We start from the raw sequence: 27,533 nt of genomic DNA, 5'->3' as shown, positions 1-27,533 counted from the left end.
ATACCTTTTAAGTCATGTACCAAAATATTTGCATTAAAAAACCTCAAACATCTCAGCTGCAGAAGGAGAAACAGTGACAGAAATTGTTTCACTGGAAGGAATTGTCCCTGGAGCCTTTACCACTGTGGGCTGATGGGCGTATGACATGTCCCAGTAGGAAAACCACTCAAAGCCCTTAGCAGCTCATCGTTTTCCATATCTAGGGATCCTGATACCTCAGAAGTCATCTTGCCAGCCCAACATAATTGAGAACTGCTTATAGCCTCGCACAAGAGCTAAGATTGTTCCAAGTCACTTAAAGCTCAAAGCTAAAGACTGGCCTACTCTAAACAAAACAAACAGTGAAAAGAAGGTAGAAAAAGATAAAATAACTTCCCTAATCTCCTAGATCACTGGTAGAGCATTAAATCAAACCACTGACAATACAAATGAAACAAAAGGCATGCCATGCAAACAGCCAAAAGCAAAAAGATGGGCAGGTCAGAAAGCATAAAAATTCCAATCCCTCTTTTTCAGATACAACACAGTAACTCCTCAGCTCTATCTGTCTTACTGCAGAAGAGCCATCAGGGCAAACGAAGCAATGCTAATTCAAAACGCTTCAGAGAACCATTTCTTTCAGATGCTGGCTTTATGTCTCTTTTCTCTTTACACTTGCAAGTTAAGGAAACTTCACACACTAGCTTCAGGTTGTTTTCATTCAGTAAGCTACACTTGCTATTTAACAAATTTGAGCCAATATGTAGGTTCATCAAAAAGAAGCAGCCACAGAACTACAGATCAATTAACTCAAATGCAGTTTCCAGAAAAACACTGGAAAACATAAGCAAACAACTTGTATGCACCTAGAATCAAAGAGGGATACAATTAGCTGCCTACAGTATTCAACAAGAATACACTATCTTTTTTCAGTATCATTACAAAAATTAGATAACTGTCCTTGCAAATAAAAGGGAAGCAACAAATGTCCTATCTTCACTTTAAAAAGGATTCTGCAGTGTCTTGTGAGAGCACCACATAAAACAATCTACAGAAACATAACTTAGATACAATTACTATCAGATGTGTGCAGAGCTGACTGGAAAGCAAGTTTCAGAAAAGATTAGTTCACATCTTGCTTCATCCAGGAAGAACAAACACACTAAGCGGGTTTTCTTCTGGTAGAACACTACTTTGCATTTCACCAAAAGACTGATGATGGAAAGGAGATGATGTTCATTAAACCTGATGATGATGCCAAGATGAAAGGGAACACAGCATGTTAGATGACAGCAGCTGAACTAAAAGTGGTTTGATTTAATGGTCTATACTACTTCTTTTTGATTTTCATCTCAGTAGGCCTTACCAAGAACGGTAAGTATCACCATGCTCACTGAAGTAAAATTAGGTTCCGCTTGAAAATCTGAAAGATTGGAGTTCCACTGCATCAGAAACAACAGTACAATTTTTTCAAAGACGCAGTTTATTTAGTAGGCGAGAACAGCAAAACAGGGGTGCCCATTGTTAAGGTGTTTTAACAGCTATAGATATAAGAGTATTATCTACTTTTAAGTAATTTCTAAGGCTTATATTACATGTAAGGCCAATTCTAGGAAGCATAAAAAAAAAAGTTATATTAAAAAAAATCCCTTGCAAGTTCCAAAATATCTCGGCAACATCAGTTAATATTTAATGGAAGTTTCCTTCGAAGTTTCGCAGGTCACTGTCTGAGGTACATTTCTGAAATACCATCAAAATAACATTGTTGTTAGCTTTTCAACAGACGCAAAAATTTCCAGTCCTGCAAATGCCCTACAATCTTTTATTTTAGCACAATGGGCCATTTGGAAATACTTAGGGAAGTTATAATATTCTTTAATATTAAAAAAAAACCCTGGTTTAATGGTAAACGTCCCTAAAAGCAATACTAAGTGTTTTTGATAGATTACTATACTCCACTAGAGATGTTTTTAATTTTAGTGATCTAGAACTGATGGAAAGTGATAGTATTCAGAGTCTTTCTTTTCCTTTTTTTTTTTTTTTTGCCAAATTACTCTGGCTAGGCTGTGCAAGAGACCTCAATAACTGCAATAGGGTGAGCAACCAAGCAAAAATCTTACACATGTGCATTTGAAAGGAAGCAGTTATTTTTTAGTACAAACAGTAAAAGAACAAAACTCCTAAGGCAAATCAAAACTTTGGTACATCTAGCAGGACACACGTGACCTTATCTCAACAGGAAGGCACAGATAATGACCTGGCTATGGACATCTTTGCCTGCCTGAATTTCCTTAACACATTTATAATGACAAATTTGCGTGACCCAGAATCTTTGCCTCTATCCTCTCCAAAATGCAAGATTTTACATTTGCTGATCCTTTTACTTAACATGGTCCACACAAAAGTCAAACTAAAAAGGAACAACTTGTAACAAGGTCTTTCAAAAGATTATTTGCTGTCCTATCTTCACAGGGAAGTGACAGACAGAACAGTAAGTAATATCTGGTGTTGAAAATTAATTTCAGAAGCTGATTCCATCTCATGATGAATAGATGTGCTAGCTCCCTCTTTATTCATCAAAAAATATTACACTGGTTTGCATATCTTCATCTAAATTGTCAATATTTTACATGGGAAAGCCACGGAAGCAAGAATTAATACTCTGATGCTCAGAGCAGTGATATGAATTAGCCTTCCTAAGATGATTAATGCTATGCCACAAGATCTCCCACAATCATTTCCTTACTAAAATATCAAAGAATCATCAAGACAAGTTTCTGGGACAAAGGACTATCCTTGAATGTATCACTTGAAATTATGCTGTCCTATTCAAAGGACCTTAGTTAGACATGTTCAGAATTCTTTAACAGTCACAAAAGGAAACAAGAAAGATTATCCAAGAGGGGAAAACAGAAAGAAAAGGAAAAAAAAACAGGGAGGGAGAAAAAAAAGAGGGAGGGAAAAAAAAAAGAGGGAGGGAGAAAAAAAAGAGGGAGGGGAGAAAAAAAAGAGGGAGGGGAGAAAAAAAAGAGGGAGGGGAGAAAAAAAAGAGGGAGGGGAGAAAAAAAAGAGGGAGGGGAGAAAAAAAAGAGGGAGGGGAGAAAAAAAAGAGGGAGGGGAGAAAAAAAAGAGGGAGGGGAGAAGGCTGAGGTACTCAACAACTTTTTAGCCTCAATTTTCACTCACAACCGTTCTCCTCACCCCTCCTGAGTCAATGGATAACAGGATGAAGACCAGGGGGGTAAAGCCCTTCCCGCTGTAGCCGAAGATCAGGTTTGTGACCATCTGAGGAACCTGAACATATACAAGCCTATGGGATCTGGTGAGATGCATCCCAGAGTCCTGAGGGAATTGGCTGATGTGGCTGCCAAGCCACTCTCAATGATATTTGAAAAGTCATGGCAATCAGGAGAAGTCCCTGGTGACTGGAAGAAGGGTAACGTGCCCATTTTTAAAAAGGGCAGAGAAGATGACCCTGGGAACTACCGACCTGTCAGCTTCACCTCTGTGCCTGGGAAGATCATGGAACAAGTCCTCCTAGAAGCTATGCTAAAGCACGTGGAGGACACGGAGGTGATGAATGGCAGCCAGTACGGCTTCACCAGGGGCAAGTCATGCCTGACCAACCTAGTGGCTTTCTATGATGGGGTGACCACAGCAATGGAAATGGGTAAACCGATGGATGTGACCCATCTGGACTTTTGTAAAGCCTTTGACACTGTTCCCTATGACATCCTTCTCTCTAAACTGAGGGATCTGGACAGGAGAAGTGGGCCTGTGAGAACCTCATGAGGTTCAACAAGGCCAAGTGCAAGGTCCTACACCCGGGTCAAGGCAATTCCTGATTTCAGTACAGGATGGGGGATGATGTGATTGAGATCAGCCCTGCAGAGAAGGACTTGGGTTTGCTGGTTGATGAGAAGCTCAACATGAGCCAGCAACATGTGCTCGCAGCCCAGAACGCCAACTGTATACTGGGCTGCATCAAAAGAAGCATGGCCAGCAGGTCAAGGGAGGGGAATCTGCCCCTCTATTCCTCTCTTGTGAGACCTCATCTGGATTACTGTTTCCAGTTCTGGAATCCTCAACATAAGAAGGATATGGAACTTCTGTAACGGGTCCAGAGGAGGGCTACAAGGATGATCAGAGGGCTGGAGCGCCTCCAATAGGAGGACAGGCTTGATGAGAGTAGAGGTTGTTCAGCCTGGAGAAGGCTCTAGGGAGATCTTATAGCGAACTTCCAGTACCTGAAGGGGCTACAAGAAAGCTGGGGAGGGACTGTTTACAAAGTCTTGTAGTGATAGAATGAGGGGTAATAGGTATAAACTGGAGAGGGGCAGATTTAGACTAGACATCATGATGAGGGTGGTGAGGCACTGGAACAGGTTGCCCAGGGAAGTTGTAGATGCCCCATCCCTGGAAGCGTTCAAGGCCAGGATGGATGAGGCCTTGAGCAGCCTGATCTAGAGGGACATGCTAGGGAGGTTGAAATTAGTTGATCTTTAAGGTCCCTTCCAACTCAAAGCATTCTGATTCTATGATTCTAAACTACCAACACATCCCCCTAAATCCACCCCTTTATATCCCAGAATTCCAGTCTGAGGCTCATTTTTCATACTACCCCTACAAACCTGCTTAGAACCATATAAATACACAGCAAGTATCCAAAAATGGCAACAGTACAATCTCCATTTTAATTCATGGTAAAGGTATATGCCCAAATATTCACCTCAGATTTATTTGATGACTATCAAATTTCTTGATTAAGAAAATATGCGATGTCTTCAGTCATTCTTCCTTTTTAGATCATACAGAAGCTTTACCACATTAACTAGCTGAAGAAAAATCATCAGTGAACTTTACTGTACAATAGCAAAGAAAAATTAGACTAAAAATTTTAGGCACTATAATTTCAGGTATTTATTATTATAACCTGAATTGCCAGAGGTGCAAAACTTTCTTTAATCTCATGATGCTTAGGCTGCTACACTTGCTGTTATTGAGGATCAGTACTTTCTGGATAACAGACAACTTTTTCTGTTCACCGAGATGTTAATGTGAAAACCAAGAAGGCTTCATGCAGCATTACATATATTCTGATGGCAAACATTGCTAAAAACTAACAGACACAAAAATAAAGAAAGTAACACCACAAAGGAAGTTCTGACCACCAGCCGAATTCCCAACCCTACCCAGCTGTAACATACCTAGTATGTGTTTCCAATTGCTTCTACGTATATCATATAAAAATACTGTTAGGATAAAAGGAGGTCAAATTCCCTTCATAACAGAAGAGGCTAAAGAAAAAATCAGTATTAGTATCATTATTTTAGTAATGACAAGACACAACTTGGTTTTAGATGCTGAAGGTTTTGTCAGCAATAGTCAAATATAATTCAGAGGCAAAGACAGGGCAAACCCTTGTTACTAATAAAAGGCTGAAAACTCTAACATCAATCCAAAACTCTTACTATGGCATTTGCTAACAAAAATGTCTTAATATTAAACTCAAGAAGAACAGCCTTTGTTGATGCCTTTGGATTCTTCTTTTTTCCCATTTTTGTAGATGGAAATCTGCTTCAGTGTTCCTTTAAGACAAAATATTTCATCCCATTTAATTAAGAATTAATTGCAGAATTCACAACAGATGGGTAAGTCATCTACAGAGGCATTAAGAATAATTAAAGTGCACAAAGGAAGGAGGAGAGTGGAAGGAAGGCCAGGAGGTGACAGGTTTTTTTACAAGGATCAGAAAACAGAAAAATGGTGAAAACCACATTTTAGAGAGCAGACACTGAAAAATGGTGAAAACCTGCAGCTCCCTGCAACAGTGCACGAAGCTTTACCAGTTCCCAGATGCCTGCAAACACACAAGAAAAGTACTGAGCATCTGCTGCTGAAAAGCAACAGATCCAACCAAATTTCTGTCAAATGGCAGAGACAGTCTAGTCAACCAATTTTCATCTTCACTTCCCCTTCTTTATATAGACATATGTATTACACATATAAGAAAGGAACTTGCACTTAAAAGATACATACACCACTGCTTTGGGGAAATAAAATCCAGGTGAGTTTAGAGTGATTGTTAATTACATACGTATTTTAATTAAAATATTAAAATCTGAAATACAACTAATAATTATTCAAATTAACTTTCCAACAGTTAAGTCCACTGTGTTCATAAAACTTGTTTGTACCCTAGCTGGTTTCTTCAAACTTGGTATAAAATTAAACTACACACAAAGATTTCTTTTATTATTGCAGTATGGGTGATGTGGTTCGTTTTGACTCCTATTAGCAGGACTGATATTGCATAATTGCAAAAGCATTTCAATCCACAATCCACTTATCAATTTGGACGTTCCAAGGTGTCTCTGGATGAGTCAACTACATGCCCAACAAAACCTTTATCTACCCTAAGTGCTCATTTTCCTTTATGTACACCTTTATGTTTTCTTGTATGAAGTTCATTCCATTAACTGGAACTTTTAGAAAGGAGTGGGATACCAGGCAGGACAATTAGCCTATGAAAACAGCCTCTCACTTCCCTTCTGGACCCATAGGCAGACTGCATTTTTTAAAAAGTAAAGTTCAGTAACCTGCTTTCATCAGAGACACTATACAAAAACATCTAATGACTACTATGAGTAGTAAAACAAATATAGCAGGTGCATGTTAACAGAAACCATAGATTTAACTTAATAAGAGTGAGAGTTTGTCGAAGCAGATGTTGCAGGTGGGAAGAGCTCTGGGTCTGCTTCTAGAACTGTAAATCTCCTTCGCATCTGCCCTGATCTTGTGGCAGATGTCCTGCAATGTCCCAAAGTATGGCTACCTCTACTGGAAGCAGACTTTCAGCCCAGCCTCTACGAGAAACAGAGGAAGTACACATACTGAAATCATTGCAGGGATTTCTACATTATATGAAAGCACAGACAAACCTCACGTGATTGTGATTTGGGTTTAGAGCAGCTCTTTTCCAGTCACACAGTAGCAGGATGGGTTGGAAAGGGCCACCACGAAAAGGAATACAAAGACAGAGCTGATAAGCAGCATCACATCTAATACACTTGTAGATGTACTTGAAAAAAACAGCTCTGAAAAACAGACTACGTCAAAAGTTTCCATTCGAAAAAATCTCTACAGTTTAGGGTCAAAATTTACTACTGTTGGATCTCAAGGAGATAATTATGACACAAATTAAGAAAAATAATTAACAACTGACACAGAATTTTTCAGCAAAACATGCTTTACAAGCATGATTTAGATGCTTTAGAAACATCTTTTACAATCAAACTGATTATCTTTGTAAGCAAGACCTTTTATACATACACGTAATTGTCTGTAACTCCTTTTAAAATCTACGCACAGTGCAAATACTCCTCAAAAGGATAAAACAGAAACAGAAAGTGGAAATTTTAATAAAGGAGTGATTGAATACTGAATAGAAACAAGAAAATTCAAATGGGCAACTCATAATACACACTCCAGTAGACTATATTTCAGTAAATAAAGTACTGAATTCACAGTATCATAAACTACTTTCCTGTCACACATTCTGGCAAGGAAAAGGCACTACTTCATTATACTGTAAGATCAACTGTACCCCAAATCCTTGGAACTCACAAGCAAATTTTAGAGAAGAGAGAGCTGGAGATGCATGCTATGAATTGACTTCATCTCCTTTCCCTCTTGTCAAAGTCCCATTTTGTATTTTCACAACTCCCATTTGATTAGGTATTACTTTGTAATGAGTTGGAACCTAATAATCTCTCACGTTTTACTTCTGTTCACTAACATAAATCCAGTTTCTGAAGGAAGAAAGAAAAAAATCAGACAAGGAACATTTTTTGCTGTTAGATTACACTAAAAAGATAACCATTCTTTGCCAATTATGAAATTACAGTCTACCACCTGGAGTTTCAGATCCTTTCAGTCTTCACAGGGAGAGCACATTCATATAGAAAGTCACAAAAGTTATTATAAACATAAGTTTTAATAAGTCATTTAGCATTGCTCCCAATAATGCCTGTAGCCATAAAGACTCTCAACTTACTTTCTAGGTGATTTATTTCACACCATAGAACTGCTTAATTTAATAGAAAATGCAATGAATTGGTATCAGGGAAAAAATACAAGGACTGAAAGCATAGTCCATGTTTATACATTTTCCCCATTTAAGAAACTAATTTAACAATACCAAGAGAGATACAGTCATCCTATGTCTTTTCACATTTTCTTTTAAAGTTTTTTTCTAATTGCAGGCTGTTAGAGCTTTCTGATTAAATCTCCAATTATTTGATTTCTTAACCTTATGGTCTCATTGATTTATGCTAATACAACAACCATTAATTTGGTTATTTGGATATGAAAATTATATCAAGCAAGGATCGCCACATTTTGTACATGACTCCATAGCTTTCGGCTGCATGTACATTACAAAGGATTACTTCCAAATGTGCATATTTGTGTCAAATACTACAGAACTGGAGACAGCAGAAAGCTCATGAAAAGATGACACTAAAGTATCAGTAGTTCTCATATTTCCAGCATTATTTTAGATGTATTACAATAAATATATGCAATGGACTAAAAAGACTGGAAAATACTAATCATAAACAAAATTCTGACAGGCCAAGCTGTGGAACCACACCTGAAGAAAGCAACACCCACATAGCTGCATGTTATAGATTCTCTAGCAAGCCTGGCTCAAGAACCTCCCACCTCTCTTTGTCTGTCTCAAACTTTTCATTCTTACATTATTCCCACAGTCCACAGCCACCTCAAGTTGTTTTTCAAGGCTATGCCATAGAGCATAAAATCAGTCATCACCTTCACCATAGTCAGATCCACACGTAAAGAAAGCAGTTCCATGAACCCTTCTCTGGTCAAAAATATCCTCTTCTCCCCTGCAAATACTTGTTCTTGCCCTCACAACCCAGTTTACTGTTTTCTCCCAGCATCACAGTAGGAGCTAGACCTAGCTCATCCCTTAGTAGCCTCACAGGCACAGAAGAACAAGTAGGACCACCTGCAAGGACAAGACTTCTTATGAGCATTCACCTTTTGATCCCAGCAAAGAGGGAGCCCAGTCTACCCATAGTTCCTACAACTTTGAGTCTCCATCCTACCACAAATGCCTTGACCTGTTATGCCACTTCCAGCATCTCATGTGCACCCTAATGTTCTCCTCCCTCCTGCATTTGTCTAATAAAATTGAATTTTGCCCATCTGCAACACCTTAAAACAAAAACATCAAAAGTTATATGCAAGGTATTACACTACTCAAAATCTCCAAGGAATTCATTCCTTTTAAGTGACTGCATTGCCTGTAAATGGTTTGCAATTGGCCTGAAATCATATGACTTTTATAGGTTTTAAGTTAAGACTTATGACTAAGATTTACGGCAGCCTGAAAAACAGGACAGATAGTCAACTATCTATTAGTTAAAAAAATTCTCATTACAGACAGAATTCTTAAGAAAGAACATGAAATATTGTATAATTCTCCCCCAACAAAAGAAAAAAAAAAGTGTGGCTGAAATGCACAACAAAACATATACCAACTTTTACTCAAGAGACTGAAACTGACATTCTAGAGGAAGAAGAGGTAGAAATGAGAGAAAGTAATAACATAAAGTGGGAGACACTTTGAAAGACCACTGGTAACCCTAACTATAAACAAGAATAATCCAAACCAGTTTTTCTATTGAACAAAGAACTGACCATCCAAAACAGAGCAACAGGTAGTCTGTCACATTTTGTGTTTAATTATTTCAGTGATGCACAGGAAACTGAGGGGTGTTTTTAGGAAAACATAATTTTAGACATTTTTATATTGGACTTTTTTTTTTGCATCTTCTCCATAATGGAATTCTGCAATTTCCTTTAACTAGCTCAATTTTGTTTGGAATCTTTTACCTTACAATAATAAAAATCCTCAGTCCTAGTGGTCTAATTTTATTCTTTCAGCTATATACCACAGATTACAAAGAAAAGAACTTGTGGCCTACCCTGCAGAATGGTTTGCCTCAGACATATCAATTCCCTTCTCTCAGGAAAGACAAGTAGGTTCCCTTTTATCACTTCTACTTTTCTACGGATTACTGAGGAGTTTTAACTTTACCTCAAGGACTGAATTCAATATAAAACATCAATTTCAAGAGCAGATGAAGCCCTTTTCACTTATACATGCAGCTCTAATTATTCTTTTCAGATGCTCACTTCCAGTTAGATAATAGTTGCTTCAAGGTACGTCTACACTGTGCAGTGCCAAGTAAATGCTTAAGCTAAGTATCTCAAAAAACAGATTAAAATAGCTCAGGCATAGCATTACATAGGTGTGGTTACGCTGCTTCCAGTTGAATTTCAGATATTAAACCTACACTGCAAATTCAGTGCAGGACAGAGTTACCTGAACGGCCAGAAAAATTAATTTCTTCATCAGTCAGAAGAAAGAACACCATGATTGATGGTTCAAGAGATCCCAAAGCATTTTTAAGGGTGCATTTAAAAGGGCAGCAATAGAGAGATGTCAACACACAGAATAGAAGTGCCCACAGGAGAGAGACTTATGACAATGAAACAACCCTTTGAATTTTTTTTAAGCAGGCTTTCATAGTGATCAATACATTATAAGAAAACACCTGCACAGGTTTTGATTCCACACACTGAGAATGACTGTGTAGTTAGAAAATAGTGTACAGATTTTGTGTTCAAAAATTAATGGTTTGCTTCCTTTACTATCACCGACTCACGGAAGTAGTTTACAGAAGTATTCCCATTGATTTCTGTTGACTGTAATTAGATTTTCAACACTGTTGCATACCAGTCTGTCAAAATCGGGCCTTTCAAAGCTGCTAAACTTATCAGACAATGACTGCAACAAACAAGCTAAAATAAAAAAATCATAGTATTTTGCTTTGGCTTCATTACAGCTGTACACTAGCTACTTAATGTTAAACCATGTATGTGTATGTGCATATGAGAGAGTCAGGCATACATGAAATGTAATTGCACACGTAAGGCTGCAAGAATCAGCCGTCCAGGAAGATATTCTTCTCTACTGAGTGGAAGAATAAAAATTTAAAAGCCAGTTATTCCCAGCTTCTTGTTAAACATAATATGTATCCAAGTTCCACAGTACACTAGAGATCCAGCTTACATCAAACAAATGCTGTATGTGTGATGCAAGGGTTTTGAAAAGAGAAAGAAACTGGACTAGATTTTTAGTAAATTTTACAAGAAAAAAGAAAACCTTAGGAATTTTTCTCCTGCAGTGATGTACAATGCAAAGAAATACAACAGTCATCTGTTACGATGGTAGAAAGTCCTACCGTATTAACATAAGCCCTGTCTTTCAAGAAGTGTTCAATGAGTTACCAAGGTACAAATAGCCAAAACTTACATTTAGATACCCTCCAACTGTATCTGGCACATATATTAATACTACGCCTTGCAAAGCTCTTTTTTAACAAATAAGAAAAGAAACAGTTGGTACCCGTACCAAATAGCTTCTTCTCATTTTTATTATAGCCTAAAATTAATATATGCTATATTCAGTTTTTGCAAGGTCAGACAAGAGGAAGTCACTCACTGTCCCAGTCTAAAAATACCAATGACATACTGTACAGTATTTAAATTCTATAAATCTTAGGAAAATGCATGTAGTCTTCACAACTAGAGCTCAAGTTACCATAATTATCTAATACTATATTTACTTTTTAAAATCCTTTCTTCACTTATAGCACTTGAAACTGACAGACACTTCTTTTTCTGAACAACTTCAAGCACCTTGTTTAAATTGCCAAAAAAAAAAAGCTAAACTTTGTCATGAATATTTACAAAACCATTGCCAAATGTACCAACTACAATTGGATCCTTTTCAGACTGACACTTTACCTTTGTTTTTTCAACATTCAGAAACAAATACAGGAGAGAGCAACCTTGGAGACAGTCAATCTTTTTGGATTAGCACAGAAAAATTGCTGTTCAAGTTTGAAGTGCTGCTCCAGTGCAACAACTCTCTTGCACTGTCCCATCAGAGCTCCAGCCTGCTAAATTTTGCTTGAGAGTAGCAAGGCACTAGCAATAAGAGTCTTTGTACTGAAGAAATAGACTTGTTATCAGAAACTGGAATCAAACAATCTACCCTGTGCAAAAGCTAACAGTTTATTACTTCTACTATATAGCAGTAAAGGACTCGTAAGATCATTCCTCTCCTAGAAAGTACGCATTTTACTCAGACCATAATCACTTTTTAAAACAGCTTTTCATAGTAATTGTATTCAGAAGAGTTAGATTAGTTAAACTTCACACATAAACCAAATGTGTGTTAAAAACCCCTACCTACAGAATCATAGAATGTTTTTGGCTGGAAAGGACCCCAAAGACTATCTAGTTCCAACCCCGCTGCCATGGGCAGGGACATCTTCCACCAAGTCAAATTACTCATAGCCTCATCCAACCTGGCCTTGAACATCTCCAGGGATGGGGCATCCACAAACTGTTCTGGGCAATCTGTTCCAGTGCCTCACCAACCTCAGATTAAAGAATTTCTAATATCTAACCTAAATCTCCTCTTTCAGCTCAAAACCACTACCCCTCATCGTACCACTCCCTGACAAAGACACCCTCCCCATCTTTCCTGTAGGCTCCCTTCAACTGCTGGAAAGCTGCTTATAGATATCAATGATAATGACAGATTGAATTTTTCTCAAGTACCAGAAGTAGAATCTTTCAGTGTAAATTAATCAAAAGCAAAGGATCAAGCAAAAGCTTTAAATAACTGCCACAGTATTGTAGTAGTTTCTCACTGTTAGAAAATATTACTTAATGAAATATTCACATAAAACACATATTTACTTTAAAAAGGGAAATGCCCCAAAGAAAGGGAAATACCAAAGCATATTGCAGTCTACTTGATAAGAGAAAAATATCATCATTGCTCACAAGGAAGAAAGGCAATAAAGTTATAAATATCTTATTATAGTTTGATAGTAAATTTGTATGTTAAAATCTGTTCCAGACAGTACGACATTCTTTTGACCACTGTTCATATAGGTTTCTTTCAGGAACATAACTAATTGTAAACATTGCTCAGTATCAAGCAAAGAAGCAGAAATCAATAGTGAACCAGACAGCTGTAATGAACAAAATTCCAATGCGGTTTACAACAAACCAGTTACATAAAAATTCCACAGTTTATCTCCTCATAAATACGGAATAAGTATAACCAAACAAGTATGAAATTTAAAATTTTGTTATGAGTGGATGTCTACAAAAAATAGAATCTTAATATATGCAGCTTTAAATCATTGTATTCATTTTGAAATTCCACCTGCTGCAACACATCAAAGTAATTTAAAAAACAAAACAAAGTTTGTTGAGTAAGAAAAGGCTTACAGTATAATTTGAGGCTCAAGCATGGTCCCTGATGAACAGCTCTAGGGAAAAAAAAAGAGTTCTCAAAGGTAATGACTATCATAGATAAGTTTTTCACTATTGTTAAACACCATAGGAAATGCAGCAGCCCCTTAGATAATTTGATTCTAAAATAATTAAACACCCCTTACACAGGAAAATGTCCCCTATTTCTAAATCTACCCAATAATCACTTTTCCCTATTCAACATCTTCACCATGATTATATGTATAACCGCTAGGAAAAATGCCTTAGCCACAATTCAGTTGGTTATGAGTAGATTTTAATATCTAATTAAGATGGGTCATTATTTCAAAGAGACACCACTGGAGATTAAATGAATGATACAATATATGACGTTGACTCAACTGGAAGCAGTATTTTCTTTGGGCCTAGAACAAAGAAAACCCCATGCAAGAGTTAAAACGCTTTGATCCACTTTGTCATCTCAAAGAATGTCGTTTATTAATGCAACAGATACGCCTGCTAGGGTTTTCTTATCATAGAATCAATGCTGCTGAAGGTGCTATATTTCAGACGTGACCTAACACCCAATTTCTATTTTTGTTGACTGTGGAGCCCTTTTTACAAGAAAGAAGGTAATAGCTTTGCAGACTTGGCCACCTAACTTTTTATTACTGTTTCTATTGAAGGGTTTCCTTCTTTCCTGTCATGCTGTATTGCTGAGCTCAGTTCAGGGGTAATCACATTTCTTCACTCACTCTGCATCAGCAGTGGCCATATAATGCCTATAAAAAAGACTTGATCCTGAAGGCCCTACTCATAGATCTAAGTGTATGTAAGTGTCTGACGAGACTGGTACTGTCTAACAGGTTTGTAAAACACATACATTATGGAACTGTAACATATTATTATAAAGCATTTACATGCTCAAAGACAGCAAAACAATAGGACTTCCTTACTACAACATATTTCGCCCCCACACTTGCAAGCAAAGCAAACTAATGTACCATCATCCTTCATACTTTTAATCTAACATCAGCTCTTTAATATGGTTTATGAAACACAACAAAGCTAAGTAGTCAATCTTAGCAATGTTAGAATAAATGCAAAATAAGTTCCTTATTAAAACCATTTGATACATGGATAGACTTCTCAAATAAAGGCTTAATATGATTGCCATTTACAAAACAATTGACATGACAACCTGTTAATCTGGAATTTGGTCTTGCGCTGGTGAAATAAAAGGGAATTCTCCTTCCACTTTTAAGTTGAGAATGTTAAAAGCAAGGCTCTGAATGGGCAAGACCTTGGAGATATTATCATTGTTAATACGTCACCATTATTCTCTGCTAGCCAGAGCTCCAGTTCCTAATAAAACCTAAGAAATGAGAATGGATGGATCTTCAGTTTGTATGTTTTGTTTTGTTTTATGCTGTAATGCACTGGTTTGTCAGGGAAGTGGAGTAACTACAGAAACCTCTAATTCTTTATCGATGATCCGGTGGGTCTCTTCCGACCTGGTTATTCTGTGACTAACACTGTGATATATGATAGTGGAGCAGTCCATGCAGCTCCTCCCCTGGACCCAGAAGCTTCCAGATGTTTCTGTTTTCAAAGTTAATGCTATTGAGATGATTATCTTAAGCATTTAAACATCTTAAAGATTATAGTAAAACTGTATTTATTTTATTCTTAAAAATCTTCCCCATAACACACCAGTTAAAGCATAAAATATTTGCATGCTGTGTAATAAACCCACCCTATGCTACAGAAGAGATGTGTTTACACCTCTTTCATATGTCAAAACACATACATCGCTATTGAAAAGCAAAGTTTCTGAACTGCTAGCACTTGTAAATGGTCATATTCATTTGAGACCAAAACCTGCTTTTATGTAACTTGAAGCATTTAATCTAATACCTCTCCCTCAACTTCCTGCTCCACTTTTTAAGTTTAAGGCCTAATTCAGTCCCACTGATACTAAAGGGTGTTTTACGATTAATGTCCTGAACCTCACCCCCCATTACTCTAACAATTGCTCTCCTCATGTTCCTTCTGCTTATGGCCAACATCTACACTCTTATACTTCTGTTTCTTCATGCGGATATTATCTACATTTGCCTCTGCCAGCTGTTGCCTCTGCATTGCCATTTCTTTCTTTAAACGCTTAAAGAAAGTGAAAGCATACAAGTGTTTGAATAATCTTGTGATGTGAGGACAGAGTAGAGTAGACCAATGGTTTTTCATCCATTTTTAGACTCTGAAAGACCTACAAAGCTTTCCTTTAGAGGCAGTACCCAGAAACAAATTCCCATCTATGGACAGTAGGGTGAGTTGGGGCTTTTGTTATTAATCAGTTGACATGAGCCTCTCAAAAAAACAGTCTATGGAGTCCCAAAGGCTCCTATATCAAAGGTTAATGACAAGTGAACTAGATTTTGAGTTACTGAAGGGACTCTATATATTATGTGATGCATCCATCTTATGTTAAGTAATTTTACACTGTTTACCTATTCAGTGACATCATAAAGCATTGAATCACAAGGAAGTTTGCATTTCCATCCTGATGTATAAATTAAAAATTTTCTATTATAAATAAGGTAACAATGAATTTTTGTAACAAACAACAAAAACCTTTCCTAAAAACCCACATGCAAAAAATTCACATTTGAAAGAAGTTTCAAAGAATTGCTAGCAAACATATTTAGATGAATCTTTTTGGAAGCTTATTTGTACAAGGAAAAAACCTTAAAAATAATTCTTATCTAAATGCAGAACTTTCCTTATCTCAACTCCAGCTCCTAATAACCTCAAAATATAAAAAACCTCTGCATAAAGAATGAGGTGCATTTCTATGTTCCAGAAGAAGAGGAAAAAAAAAAAAACAAAACAAAAACCAAAACCAGAAAACAATGCTAGCACTTGCATATAGCTAAGCCTATGTTGTAGAAATACAAGATGTGGGACAACCTCTGTCAGGGGCTGAACTTGCATAACAGACTCCAAGTTCAACATAGTTACTATACAACTTGAATTACTAGGTTAGGGTTGAGGGCAATTTTCAGTTTTTTAAAGAATAAGCTCTTTAGAAAACATTGAGGATTTATAAAAGTAAATTCAAGATCTTCTTTGTAAGATCAGCAGCCAAAAACTTTAAACACTTATTAAAAATATCTGAAAAGAGTTATCTAGAAGACACCACTTTATACTATTTTAATTTATTGTTTTAAAGACAGGTAGCATTAAGTCAGCAGAGAGCAAACCACTTATCTACATCCCAAGAAGCTGATGCTTTCATCACCAGACTACAGCTGCATTTTCTCTCTACCTTTTTTGCAGTCCTCTCTCTCTCATTCAATAGGAGAAATGGCAGATAGCTCCCATCTCAGCCTTCCTGGAAGACCAGTTCAAGACAAAGTAAGGTCTAGCATGAAATGACAGCAGCCGATCCATAACTGTTCAGCCTATCTCACATAAACTGCAGGCCTAAATGCCAAGACAGGCAACAACAATACCAAAGATTCAACCTCTTAGATCTCCAAGTAAACATGTATTCAGTCACAGCAACACTGGGGGGGGTCGGGGAAGGGGGTAGGAGGAATAGTTCCTAATTCCTAACCCTGAAATTCACACCTCCTTCCTGAAAAGGCACTGTAACTACCAGAAAGGTACCTCCCAAACTCTCTGTGAAACAATAACAAAGCAGCCTATAGAAGCATATCAAACAAAGTAGACCTTAAGCTTAAGTAATTTCAGGCTCTGAACTCCAGTCCAGTATCAAATAAGTACCTGAATCAGGGATGCAATTCGATGCCCAACTCTAAAAGAAAAAAATAATTTCTGACATGTTTCATCTTAAGCATTCTTTTATCAGCCACCTTGGGAGTCTCCCCTCTCTGCACTATGCCTAAAGTAAACTACTTTTAGCATTTCACTTTCCCCATGTATTATTCAGATATTACATACCAGAGTTCCTTTGTACATGCGGATCCCAAACTTTATTACTACCTAAAAACCACCACAAACTCTTCTGGAATTAAAAATAAAATGAGTAGCTTGGCCTATTTCAAACACTTTGCCCTACAGCCACTTGATATACCGATCCTGATGGAGATCAGATAAAGGAGAAGTTAATTTTTTTCTTATTTAGCATTTTCATAACTACAGGTAAGGTCAGACCAATCTATCTTCAAGTTTTTAATTTACAGAAAAGATCCAGGAAGCAAGTGATAAACAAGAAAAAGTGTTTATAACTATCTTGCTGCTGAAAAACAACAGTATCAAATGGCAGCGATGAAAGTGTTTTAGCAAGATTATTATTGCCAACAATATGACAAATTAAGTCCCCCAAACTACAAAATGGTAGTAAAACAAAAAATAACCTAACTTGTATGTCAGCTCCAGATATCTTGGAAATGCTTAAATACACACAAAACTAGCAAAACTCAGTCCTGAAAAGACATCTTAACTGTGAGGGATTGGGTGGTTTTTTTGGAAGAGGAACTCACTCACCCAGATTTCAAGTCTGTAATCCGTAAACAATTAGTAGCATCCAGTCCTACTTTTCCATTTCTGACCACACTGGAAATGAAGGGTGAGAGCGCTGGAGAAATCCTGTTCAAGGCAACTTCAGGTGACATTTTAGTATGTTCCTCTTTTCCTTTCGTCTTGAGCTGAACGGGGATGGTAAGGGGCAGGGGGGAGAAAAAAACCATCAAAAAATATTGTACTTATTTGATGTAAATTTGCATACACTCAACAAACATCAAAGGCAAAAAGCTAAGCACACAAGTGACCACAGAGTAACTGAAGTGTGCACAGATTTATAAAGAAAAACCAAACATGGGCAGCTTTTTTTCTCGTACCTCTGCAACATTCAATTAAGCCCATTTATTCAATATCAACATAAAACCCGACTTATGTCCTAGGCTCTTTAATTAACATCCTACCCTTAGGAGAAAGAGAAATAAAACTGAGGGCCCTTCTGACATTCCAGAGCCTAGCCCTTCTTGTGAGCACTCCCATTAGGAGTCTATGACTGACAAGCCCTGTTTATTCTGCTTTCTCCGAAATCAATGAGACTTACATTACTGATTGCATTAGGACCCAGGGTTGGATTTGTCTCCCTGTATTCTCATTTGTGATTTCTAACACTGATAAGATAACCACGATCAGAACTCCTTTTACATTACTTCATTAGCATTGCATTTCAGGTTGCCTTTTAAAGGCTAACACTGCTTTTCTTTCAGCGGTATCATCACACTTTGAAAGGCACCTTCATTAACAAAACAGACCAAGAATCTGATGTACACCTATTTTAAGCTCGGCGTTTCCAGAGGCTTGCAACTGCATGACCTTATGCTGAATCAGTTAGGCAGCTACATTGGCACACTTTAAGAACCTGCTGCTTTGTAGCTGAAACGTACAAACTGAGCATGCACATATTTAAACTCATTGTAATGAGTTAAATTATGTGCATAACTCATGCTTGTACTTAAACTCTGACCGTCAGACAGTATTTTTAAAAACATCCGTTTAATCCAAACCTACCAATACTGTATTTACTTCCGTACAAAATGTTGCATACGGACTGCTGTATTAATATGTGTTCTATAAAGAGAGTGTAAACAACTCAAGGCAACAGTTGCAATTTTCTGTTGAGTCTAACACTCAATTTACAAGCATTAGTTGGTAACTAATGGATTGTCTACAAAGTGGTAATTCCCTGGAACTAGTAACATTAAAGTTACACATGTTGGTCTTACTAAAGTCATTCCCACTGAAGCAAAACGAACCACTGTTCAGGCAAGAGGATTCAGGATTCATCCTAGCAATTCTGAACATTATGTGAATAAAGCAAAAGCCAGGCACTTTAAGGCAATCAAAAAGACTAATAAAGTAAGACTTCCTAAAAGCAGTAATTATCTTTAATACAGATTCTCTCAGTTTATGGCAGCAAAAGAAGCTAAAGACTAAACACCCACGTCCTAACATATAATACATTCTCTTCATATATAACTTGCAGTCATTGACAACGGGCAATAACTTAAGTTTGCTAAGCAAACACCTACAGCCATTTAAGATGCTCCCTCCTGTTTGTTACTTTTCTACCAAAAATTACTGCCCAGTCACTTTTATCCTTCCTCAGAGGAATTGAAAGGACACAAGCCCATACTTAACCTATTTCACTGCAAAGTTCAATGACTTTAGCTTGAACAGGTAATAAAAAATGAGTTTAAACTAAGATAATACTTTGCACAAGAGAGGCTAAAACAGGGCACACGTTTCAACCTGACAGCTGTACTGTAGGGAGAGTAATTTCAAGCAGAGAGGCAGTTGGACTGATGAGGGTAAAAACTTTTTAAACCATGAAAATCATGTTGAAAACCAAGCTATCATTCTAGCAACCTTACAGGTATACACAAAGATCTCAGAACTTGTTTTGATAATGACACATTTTAAGGGCACTGTGTTACAAGGGTAGGACAGGAGAGATATATGCGGTGATCAAAGTTGAACAGATCCACCTTCCAAAATAAACTGCAGGATGAGGTCTGTAATTTTTTGTTAATAAAAAATGCAGATATTGTCAAAACAAGACTTCTAGGCAGCCTTCCTGAGTTTATTGTATCATTTCTTTAAGATCCATGATACCTTCTACATAACAAGCCAGAAACACAATACTTAAAGGGTTGCTATCAATTAAACTTTTTTTTTTTTGTAAACTAAGGTCTTAACAAACTATAACACAATTAGTACTGTTTTAATAAGTTTCATTTGTCATACACTTATTTTTTCCCCTAGTTACATTCCCACAGTACTGGAAACAGAACACAAACAAACTAGAGGGAACTAACAAAAACAAAATTCACTAGACTGTTTCCCTCCCAAAACAAAGCATTTGAAAAGAGTAAACAAACTGATAGTTGAATCCTTTCAGTTTCAGGAGACTGTCAGGAGGAGGACTTCGGGCAAATGTAAGGTACACTTCACAGTAAACCATAAAAACCCCAGCACCACTTTAGGCACCAGGGAATGCCCAGACACAAGCTGCTCTGTTCTCATGATGGGTGGAAAGGGAAACTCTAAGAAGGCCAAGGTGAACGTTGTGTTGGAGGCCTCTTAAGTGCGAGGGCACGGCTCCTGCCTAACCTTCTCACTTGGCTGTGGGCGCTCTGTTTTTGCTGTTCTCACTGTAAGGGCCACAGGAAGAGGTGCCTGGGTGACAGGAGAAGTGGGGACCTATGGCCACCTCGGGGTGACGGGAGAAGAAAAAAGCTGTGACCACCTCCGGGTGACAGAAGAGCGGACCTGTGACCACCTGTGGGTGACAGAGGGGACCTGCGACCACTGCAGGTGACAAGTGGGGACCTGCGACCACCTGCGGCCGCACTGCCTGAGCTCACCCCCACCCCGGGTGGGCCTGGTCCCGCGGCTCTGCGGGGCCTCGGGCACCCCGCCCCCGGCCCGGGGACGCGCAGACCGGCCTGCCCCCCGCGGAGGCGCCGGTCCCGGCTCCCGGGCGGTGCTTCGGCCAAGACGGGGCCGGGCGCGCTGCCTCCGGGTCCCCCCTCAGCCCCGGGGACGGCGACGGGGGCGGCGCAGAAGCCAACCCGCCCGCTCCCCGGGGCTGGCAGGGGCGCTGCTCCCGCCCATCCCGCCCCTCCCCGGGCCCCGCCATTACCTACGGCGGCGGGAACGCAGCCGCTTAGCAACAAGCGGCGGCGGCGACGCGCCCGGCCCGGCCCGGCCCCCTGCCCCCGGCGTGCGCGCCCCCGCTCCCGCCGCGCCACGTGCGCGCCGCCGCGCCCCGGCCTCGGAGGGCAGGGGGGCCTTTCCACCCGCCTTCCACATTGGCGGCCGCCGCGGCTGCCCGAGCGGAGCGCGCGGACGTCCTCGCGGCCGGGGGGCTGGGGGGTCAGCGGGGGTGTGGAGTAAAGCCGAGCGAAGGGAGAGAAGGGGAGGGTTTTCCGTCAGGCGTTCGCCACGGGCAGCCCTCACGGCCGAAGGCCCCCGCGGGCCGTGCCGCCGCTCCTACCACCCTCCCCCCTCCCTTTTCCCGGGTGGTGGTTGCCAAGGCGACGGGCGACGCCAGGCACGAAGGCCGGGTCCGGGGTCCAAGGCCGAGGCGGCGCCTCGGGCTGGATCCGCGCCTTCCCCTGGCGCCATGGCCGCGGAGGTGGTGGTTGTGGGATCCTGTATGACCGACCTGGTCAGGTCAGTACCCAGGGAGGCTCCCGCGGAGCCGGTTCCCTGCCCGCCCCGGCGGCGCCTCCCGCTCCCCCCAGGCCGGGACGGGAGAAGCGGGGCTGGCCCCGGGGCTTTAGTCCCTGGGCCCGGGCGGGATGCGAGAAGCAGTTGCTGTTACCAAGAGCGGAGTGTTTCTATTTAAGCTGAAGTAAAGTTAAGTCTCGTATAAGTAACTGCATTTTTTGAAAGTTAGGCAGCACGTTTTCTTTCTCTGATAGCGTGTTTTTATTTAGACGGTGTTCTTCCAGACACTTTTCCATCTTCGGAGACGATAAGGTCTTGTGTGAAGTATTCCCTGTGCTGAACAGATGTCTTTTCTTCTGTAATCACCTCTGCTTGGAGTTTCCCCCTGTCTCAAAGGCAAGGGCAAGCAGAGAGCTGGAGCCAGCTCCAAATTAACAGGAGTTTTAACTGTTGTAAAGCTCAATCACTCCTTGGAGAGCAATAGAATATGCATAAGATTTCTGGGAGAATTTATACATATGCTTGCAAGTCGGAAATACATTCTGTCCCTGGCATTTGTTTCATTGCACGTGATTGATGGAGGTCACTCTCTTTCGTTGCCCAGGCCTGATTAAAGGGTGCTTGCTTTCAAAAAATCCAAAACGAGTCTTAGAGAGTTTATTTGCCGGCATATTCAGTATCAGGTGTGGGAGAGGCAGCATGAAGGAGCGGGGAGCCGTGGTGGGGGCGGCTGGGCCTGGGTGATGTCAGCCCTGCAAAACAGCACTCTGGGAGAAGGCTGTGGGAACAGGGAGAAGTTTGAACGTGTTGTCTGCTGGAGCTTTGATCAGCTGTCTGTTACTTCAGGGAGGAGAGAGGCTTGGGTTTGTGTTTTCAGCTGTACTAGGTCGATCGGCATTAGCCGTGCCAGAAAAGCAGCGTTTTTTAGCAACCCATGTGTGCAATTGTGCACTCCGATACTCTTTGTCAACAGAGGACTTTGAAATGATTTTATGGAGGTAAATAAAACTGGTCAACTGTAACAGGTTTTCAGTTCAAAGCACTTGTTTCCACTAGAAAAGCAAGCAAGAAAGCTTCATACTGCAAAGAAACTGAACTTAGCCCTATGAAAAGTAGGTTCCAGGTTGATCACTTGCAGACAACTTTGAAAGGAGAAGAGAGAGAGAGAAAGCCTCCCAAGCTATTCATATCCAGCCAGATCAAGAAGTGGAAACAGGAAACCATCAAAAATTTAGCACCTCTGCACCCCAAAGCTGGTTTTTAAATTACTAAATCTCTTTTTAAGGAAATGTCTTAATCCCTTTTTATTCATTTTCTGGGCATTTTGTTTTTAGTATTAGATATTTGGGTCTCACTGTTTTTTTGGTTTTTTTTTTTTTTTTGTAAGTAGGTAAGATTTGGAAACTTCTTTTAAAAATTAAGTACAAGAGTTCACGAAAGCTCTTGATTCCAGCAGCCTAAGTTTTAGTGTGGATACTAAATATTAGAAGAATTAAAGCAAAATTGCAGGAGTTGGCAACGATGCAAATACTAACCTAATCTGACTGACTTTGTCAGCTCCAGTAAATTTGCAAATCAGTCTTTGATTCATACAATTTTAAACACATCTGTTTTTAAACTGTGTATGTGGACTTGGTTAAAATAGGATTTAAAAGTAAATGTATCTGGACTGCATCAGCTTGTCTCGCTGGGAATTCTGCAGTAAAAAATACAGTTCCTCTATCTGAATCAGCAGACAATTATATCAAAGCCTGTGGGTCAAGAAAGAGTAAAATACATGATTAGAAGAATAAGCTGAGGAGTGAGAACAGTTTAGGCATAGACATGTGTTGCAGGAACGATGAAAACCTTAAATAGTCATAGAACCCATGTTGGAAAGATTTGATGCTTTATGTAATCTGCAGAACACACTGGCAGCTTTCCAAGAGGAATAGTTGTCTTGTAAGTTAGAGTAAGATCTTGTACAACTGATCTTGACATTATGTGCGAATGAGCTATCGGATGCTTGTGACGTTTTATTGAAATATAAAACATGGTGCTCTAACCTCAAGTCATTCCTTTTCACATCTCTCTAAAATGTGGCGAAAAGAAATCATCAAAAAATTGTCTGCCAGTTTAAGCACTGCTGACAGCCACAGCTTTGGACTTTTTCTTGACACAAACAAACACACAAAAAAGAAAACTTCCATTTTTTGGCTGCAAGTTTGATATGATAAAAATACAGGCAGTTATTTGAAGCTACTTTAACTGGCCATATTGCAACCAGAGATTAAACCGTGGGTTGTAGCCATAGATGCTGTTACGCAGAGGTTAAGTGGTTGAAGAAAAGCCATTTCACTTTACAGTCAGCTGAGAGGGTTTCTTTAATTGTAGAAATGCTATCACGAGTATGTATCTGACTCACCATTATTAGCCTCTACTCTAAGGTGTAGTGTAGGGCTTTTTATTAGTGATAAGCTAATTTGCTTCAACTGAAAAAGAAGGAACAGCCTCATTCTTTCTGTTCCTAGCACAGGACTTCAGGCACTTAATAAAATAAGAAAAAAAGTATGTTTAAATTTAGCTGGCAAGAGTTTACTCTGACTGAAATCTCTATGTACTCCCCATGCAGATGTAGTTTAAATGTATCCTGTGTTAAAAAAATCCTAGTGAAAGGACTAGTAAGTCCTAAACTATAGACTGTCATACATGCAGGTGAAAAGCAAAGCTATGACATAGGGAATGATAAGCAAAATTTATTAAATGTGGTAAAAACTACCAGGTTAGGATTAGGATTGATGCCAGGAGGGTATCTCTTGACTTAGAGATACTTAGAATTTAAAGGGGGCTGTATATTCTAGGTTTTAAATGGGTTCATTTTAGCAGCATCAGGTTTTTTTCAGTTTGTCTGTCATTTATGCTGATATTTTACTTTGTAAAAGACATGGGCAGCATTGGTCATGTTAAATGCCCATCTATCATCCATTTGGAGGATGAGAGTGAATTAGGAGCGAGAGTCACTCAGAGGAGATCAGACATGGTTTTGGACACGTTGTGTTTGATAAGCATATTCGCTACTTAAGACTAAAGCCTATCTTTCCTAGAAGGTAATCATATTGATTGAGACTTTGCCGGAGTTGGACAATGCTGTGTTGTAACTCAAACTGATAAAATACCATGTTGGCTCTCCAGAATACAATCTGTGCCCTCTGTCTGGAAAGCTAGCAGCTTGGAGTGCCAGACATTAAATGGTAAATATTCCTAGATCTGTAGAGGCATGGTACCGAAAATCAGAAAGATAAGCTTCAAGCTACCATTGGACATACGGTAGCCAGATTCACCACTAAAAAAGTTACCATGTAATGTTTTTACATAATACAGTAAACTAATGATTTAAAGAAGCATAACCTTTGTGTGAAATGGAAATGTACAATGTGAAATCTGCTGTATCTTACATAATGGCTGAGAAGGAAAAGGATGGGAACATTCTGTTGAAGACAGTATTCAGATGTAAATTTGAGAAATAGTCACATTCAGAAGAAAGGGTACTGTGCCTTAAAAAGAGGCCCAGTGGTTTGCTTTTAAAATACCGTTCTCATTGGAAATTCTTTTCTCATTGTCCTGTAGCACTGCAATGGCAGAATGTGGGTTTTCTAAAGTGAATTTAGTACAATCAGAACAAACTCACGTACACACATGCAGTAAAACCACACTCTTTTGGCCTAATAGGACCGGGAACAAAACATATTTGTGGTCACAATCACAATCAACACTTCATTGGCAACAGCAGGCAGTAGTAGTAGAAAACAAAACCAGCATTATTCTATATGATCTAGATATCAAACCGGACGGGTACCATCCATGGTGTCATTTAAATAGTTTCTGTACTGACTAATATTTGCAGACTGGTCGTGGCATTGGCATTTTAATTCATATTCAATTAGGACAAGACTAAACATATAAACCAATGAGAGTCAGACACACTGTAACAATTAGAATAAACAGGAGAAACTTTGGCATGGCAATTGAAAACAGCAGAAACAAAGAACAAAATGTAAGATGGAAAACCAGTCTTTGCACAGTCACAACAGCAACAGTTTTTCACTTTAACTCAAGGGAATGAGACTATAGCTGAAATAGTGGAAAACTGTGTTTATTGGGGTTGTTCAAAATTTCAAGTCTTAGTTTTCTGTTGACTGCTTTCCTTCACTCAGGTTGCTTTGCTCCCTGCAGGGAGTAGAACTAAAAATTCTGCTTCCAGTCTCCTGTTGCAACAACTGTTGTTAGTAATTGTTGCAAGTAGTAAACTGATTGACTGAAAGCATTCTGCAAGAGAAGAAAGACATGGCAGCGTGGCAGAAAAGGAGTGGACAGTGATGACAAATACACATCTGGAGTTAACATCCCATAGTGGCCTGATGAACACATCAAATCATCTTTGCTAACCAAGCATGATGTCTGCTTGTGCAAAATGCCCAAGGCATCTGCGTTAGTGAGAGTCTACATCTTCCTTTTAAGCCTCTAGTGGCAATTATTGTTAGCTGAAGTGAATTTTTCCTTGAAAATGTCCATGATCCAAAGCCATGTGTGTACTTTCTTTTTTGAAATATAGTATTTGGGACAATAATTTCAGGCTTTTTTGTGGGATTATGGAAAGGAATTTTCTTGCATTCCTTTTGAGCGAGCAGGGAAAGGCACACATAGGACTTCATTTTATTCTTTGCTTTGTTTTTAGGTCTTTCACAGGTGTTCTCATTTCCACCATTTCTCATGCACAGCCACCAAGTTGTAATGTTTTTTTCTTGCTTTTATGTGTTCTTTTTTTTTCCTGCTCTTCATTTTCTCTCAGCAGCAGTGTTTTAGAATCCTTCAAATCCATTTCATTTGTGTTTTTGTTTTTATCTGTAATGCTTCCCCTGCAGCAGCCACTCCTCATTCTAGTCAATCTGCTGTTGCCAGCAGCATGGGAAAGCACAACTGTGAAGGAATACAAGCTTAGTCCGGTTGAGGAAATTAATCTTTTGGATACAGAGAAAGGCATCAAGGCATGAGAGAATGTGTCATCTCGGAATTGTTTAGTTTATGTAATAGTGAAAAATCTGGGCTTAATTTCAGAGCCTGTACTTATTCCCCTGTCTTCTCTGACCTAGCAAGGTCTGGGTGTATAGTAAAAGCAGGATGTGTAGTCTCAGTATGTCATTATTCTGCCCTGATTTTAGAGGACCTAGCTGTGATGAGGAGAAAATCTCCTTTGCCTTCTCTTGTCTGGAAGGAAGAAAGCTGTATCTTGGGGGCTCAAAAAGAAAAAATGGGCTAAAAATCAAGTTGATGATGTCCTCGATAGTGAAATTCAATAAGAAAATTGTTGGTTGTTCATATACAGTTTTTGAACATTTGTGGTGGTCTAGACACTGCACATCTGATGTGTGGCCTGATCCAGATTCATTCATGTTGAAAGAAGATTTTCACATCTATAAACTTTGTCATTAAATTGTCATCCCTTCCACAATCTGAGTGATCAGTTTATTTTAGGTTGAGACACAGCTTAATGTTTTAGTGTGCTAAAAGTATTTGGTGTTATATTTATGAAAAGCTTCCAACACAGTTTCTGTGACAAAAATGACAAAATATTGAAGAGTGAACAAAGAGGGAAAATGTCTAGCTGAGTGTTTCTTAAATTAACACAAAAATAACTACAGCAAGGCCACGAATGACTTTTTTTAACCCATTACGGGAGCTGCATTTGCAACCAAGGTTATGAACCCCAGGTGAGAGACAGTGCGCCATTGATCCTAGCTGGCACTTTGTGAAAGAAACTGTTGTTTGTGCAACAGGGGATACTGTGGGTCATCTCCGGGTAGGACTGGTGGTGCTAGAACACCTGCTCACACTTGTCTTTGGCTTTTATACATGAAAAATTCCCCCTCTCCTCCCAGATGGAAAAGTGGAAGTTTTGAAAGTCTTGGGAAATACGA

At 39.2% G+C, this 27,533-nt stretch overlaps 2 protein-coding genes across 7 annotated transcripts in view; one reads left to right on the top strand and one right to left on the bottom strand.

Annotated features, from left to right (window-relative positions):
• The window catches only part of BABAM2 (BRISC and BRCA1 A complex member 2), a 178,466-nt gene extending 157,312 nt beyond the window's left edge, over positions 1–21,154 (bottom strand). For both annotated transcript variants that reach the window (XM_069852612.1, XM_069852613.1), the window contains exons 1-2: positions 21,050–21,154; positions 17,878–18,038 (exon numbers count right to left, since the gene is read on the bottom strand). In XM_069852612.1, coding sequence (XP_069708713.1) covers positions 17,878–18,005 — 128 coding nt within the window. In that variant the 5' untranslated portion in view covers positions 18,006–18,038; positions 21,050–21,154. The remainder of the gene's footprint in view (positions 1–17,877; positions 18,039–21,049) is intronic.
• A 265-nt stretch (positions 21,155–21,419) lies between these two features.
• RBKS (ribokinase) overlaps positions 21,420–27,533 on the top strand; it is a 72,342-nt gene continuing 66,228 nt past the window's right edge. For all 5 annotated transcript variants that reach the window (XM_069852609.1, XM_069852606.1, XM_069852607.1 and 2 more), the window contains exon 1: positions 21,420–21,582. In XM_069852609.1, coding sequence (XP_069708710.1) covers positions 21,533–21,582 — 50 coding nt within the window. In that variant the 5' untranslated portion in view covers positions 21,420–21,532. The remainder of the gene's footprint in view (positions 21,583–27,533) is intronic.

This window comes from Phaenicophaeus curvirostris, chromosome 2 (genome assembly GCF_032191515.1).
Source record: "Phaenicophaeus curvirostris isolate KB17595 chromosome 2, BPBGC_Pcur_1.0, whole genome shotgun sequence".
NCBI classification, from domain to species: Eukaryota; Metazoa; Chordata; class Aves; order Cuculiformes; family Cuculidae; genus Phaenicophaeus; species Phaenicophaeus curvirostris.
This window is presented reverse-complemented; position numbering and strand designations above follow the sequence as displayed.